We start from the raw sequence: 3,638 nt of genomic DNA on the forward strand, positions 1-3,638 counted from the left end.
TTATTTTGTAATTAAATATAAATAGTCAATATATTTGATCCTCACATGTCAAAATATATATATATATATATATTTTAAACATATGACTAATAAATAACTTCATCATTTGAATACTAATTAAAATATATTTATTTTAACTTATATATTTTTTTTTCTTTTATTCATGTTTCCAATTCTTTATTTTTCTGTACTTTCAAATAAAAAAAAAAAAAAAAAAAAAAAATATGACTCTTTTAATTATTATTAATAATGCATACTAATACAAGAAAAGAAAGGAATATTTAAAAGTAATTATTATAAAATAATATAATTATATAAATAAATATACATATATATATATATATATAATTATATATTTATATATAATTACATAGGTGTAAAAAAAAAAAAAATTATAAAAACACAACATATACTTTATTATTTATATAATAAAAAAAAATCCATATATTTTTTTTTATTTTTGCATACTTCTCATATCATTCTCATATATATATATATAAATAGATTTTTTTTTTTTTTTTTTCTTTTTTGTTATCTTGTTTATTTTTTAAAACATTTTATGTATTTTTTTTTATTTTATTTTTTTTTTTTATTTTATTTATTTTTTTTATTTCTATTTTTGACTGTTTTATTTACATATATATATATATATATATATATATATATATATATATATAATAGCATCATGAAAAAATGGAGCATAATCCTTACGTGTTTAAAAGCTTAGTTAACATTTATGAGGAATATTTAAATTTAATAATTCATCGTGTGAAGGGATATAAAGTTTTAGTTCTTGATGACGAAACGAAGAGTATTATATCGTTAATATTTTCACATTCATATATATTAGAGAAGGAGATATTTTTAACTTTAAATTTTAATGATAAAAACATATTTGATGATATATATAACAATAATGATAAAAAAGAGAATATTGATTTTATGAATTATAAGATAAAGAATTTAAAACATTTGAAAGTAATTTTTTTACTAAGACCTACATATACGAATATATTAAAATTAATGAGTGAACTTAAGAAACCATTATTTTCAGAATATTATATATTTTTTACAAACACAGTAAATGATATATATATAGAAAAGTTAGCTAAGGCTGATGAATTTGATGTAATAAAAAATATATTAGAATATTATATTGATACATATGTATTACATGATTATTTATTTCATTTGAATATAGACTACACTTCCTTTTTATATAAAAATGATAATAAATTTGTAGAAAAAGAAAAGAAAAAAAAAGAATTAAATTATTTTAAACAATATAAAAATAATATTAATAGTAATAAGAACCATTCTAGTGATATAAACTATGAAAAATTAACTATTGAAGAATTTAATAAACAAGTAGAAGAAAATAATACTAATAATATGATATATGATGAAAATAATAATGATAATATTATTTTTAATAGTCATTTTAATTTATCTAGTGAACATATTAATAATTCCAATATAACACTTTATGAGAATCAAATAGTTCAAAGAATTATTGATGGTTTGTTTTCTTTCCTTTGTTGTGTAAGACAAGTTCCAGATGTTATTTATAATAAGCATTCTAAAATATGTAAACATATTATAGATATGTTAAAAGAAAAAATGTTAAGACATCAATCTGTATTTGATAATATATTAGATATATATGAAAAATATAATGATGATATGGAGAAAAAAAAACAAAAAAAATTATTAGAAATGAATAATGAACCTAATTATCAATTTAATCATTTAATGAATCAAAATATGAATGATATAATAGAAGGTGATGCTTGTTATTTTTTAATTTTAGATCGAAATGAAGACCCTATAACACCTCTACTTACACAATGGACATATCAATCTATGTTACATGAACTTATAGGAATAGAAAATAATAAAATAAATTTAAATAGTAATAATAAAGAAGAAGAACAAATTGTAATGTCATGTAATTATGATGATTTTTATAATGAACATTTATTTGATAATTTTGGAGATCTAGGCCAAGCAGTTAAAAATTATGTAGATATATATCAAGCAGAAACTTCAAAAAAAACCAATTTAGAATCTATTGATGATATACAAAAATTTATAGACATATATCCAAATTATAAAAAATTATCAGGAAATGTAACAAAACATGTTAATATTTTACATAAATTTTCAGATCTTGTTCAAAAAAGACAATTATTTTATATATCAGAGTTAGAACAATCAATAGCTTGTTATCATATAAAAAATGATCATTTTAAACAAGTTATTGATACTATAAAAAATTATACTTATACTAATTATGATGTATTAAGATTATCTTTATTATATTCTTTAAAATATGCAGATGAACAACATATTAACATTATAAAAAATGAACTAGCGAAAAGAAATATACAAAAAGATCAAATTTTATTAATAGATGCTTTATTATTATATTCTAGTCAACAAACAAAATATAATCAATTATTCAAAGAACAAACATTTTTAAATCTAGCCAAAACAACCATTACAAGAACTATCAAAGGAACATCCAATGTATTCACACTACACAAATCTTATCTTTATTATTTATTAGAAGATATTATAAAATATAAAATTAATACTCAGTTATATACAACCACAAACTTGTTACACACAGAACCTAATTTAAATAAAAAAATTAATTCTATTGTAGTTTTTTTTATAGGAGGTGCTACATATGAAGAATATAGAGATGTACAATATTTGAGTAAAAAATATAATATATCCATTGTCTTGGGTTCAACCCATGTGCATAATTCCCAGTCATTTCTTGCAGACGTTTTGCAGCTTATCAAGAAATGAAAAAAAAAAAGAAGAAACACGAATAATTATCATAATAATTATTATTATATTTGTAGAATAATTTTTTTTTTTTTTTTTTTAACATTGAACAAAATAATTATTATGCCACCATGAAATTATATATATGTATGTATATATGTATATATGTATATTATTTTTTTTTTTGTGATACATAAATGTATATATATATATATATATATATATTTATTTATTTATTTTATTTTTCAAATGTATATATTTTAATTATAACATAACATTTTGAGATTATTTTTATTGTAAAATAATCAATTAATATTTAAAAACAAATAAAATTTTAAAAGAGAACAATGCATTATACTTCAATATAACGTTGAAGAAATACACATGCATATTTTATATATATAATAATCTATCATAAAATTTTTAAGGGTTACAATTTCAATATTTATTATTTCTTACATAATATCTTCTTATTTTTTTTTAAATATATAGTGCGACCATAATAAAGCACACAATGAAGAATATAAATAAATATATATATGTAATAATAAATAAATAAAATAATGGACCTACCTGTCAACCGTGTAAGTATTAACATAAGATCTGCATAGCACCTTATATATAAATAAAATGGAGGTAAATAACAAAAAAAAAAAAAAAAAAAAAAAATATATATATATATTTATATATATATTACATTATATTTTAAATGAAAATAAACCAGACATGTTTTAGTTCATTAAAAAGAAAAATTTTTTAAATTTTTTTTTTTATTTTTTTTTTTATTTTTATTTTTTTTTTTTTTTTTTTTTATTTTTTTTTTTATTTTTTTTATTTTTATT

At 17.2% G+C, this 3,638-nt stretch overlaps 1 protein-coding gene across 1 annotated transcript; it reads left to right on the forward strand.

Annotated features, from left to right (window-relative positions):
• Positions 1-693: 693 nt before the first annotated feature.
• Positions 694-2,817, forward strand: PGSY75_0216400 (putative vacuolar protein sorting-associated protein 45; the record flags this gene model as incomplete). The annotated part of the gene is made up of 1 exon (XM_018783828.1): positions 694-2,817. The coding sequence occupies one exon, from the start codon at positions 694-696 to the stop codon at positions 2,815-2,817; it is 2,124 nt and encodes a 707-aa protein (XP_018643818.1).
• Positions 2,818-3,638: the final 821 nt, after the last annotated feature.

Source organism: Plasmodium gaboni, chromosome 2 (genome assembly GCF_001602025.1).
Source record: "Plasmodium gaboni strain SY75 chromosome 2, whole genome shotgun sequence".
Classification (NCBI taxonomy): Eukaryota; Apicomplexa; class Aconoidasida; order Haemosporida; family Plasmodiidae; genus Plasmodium; species Plasmodium gaboni.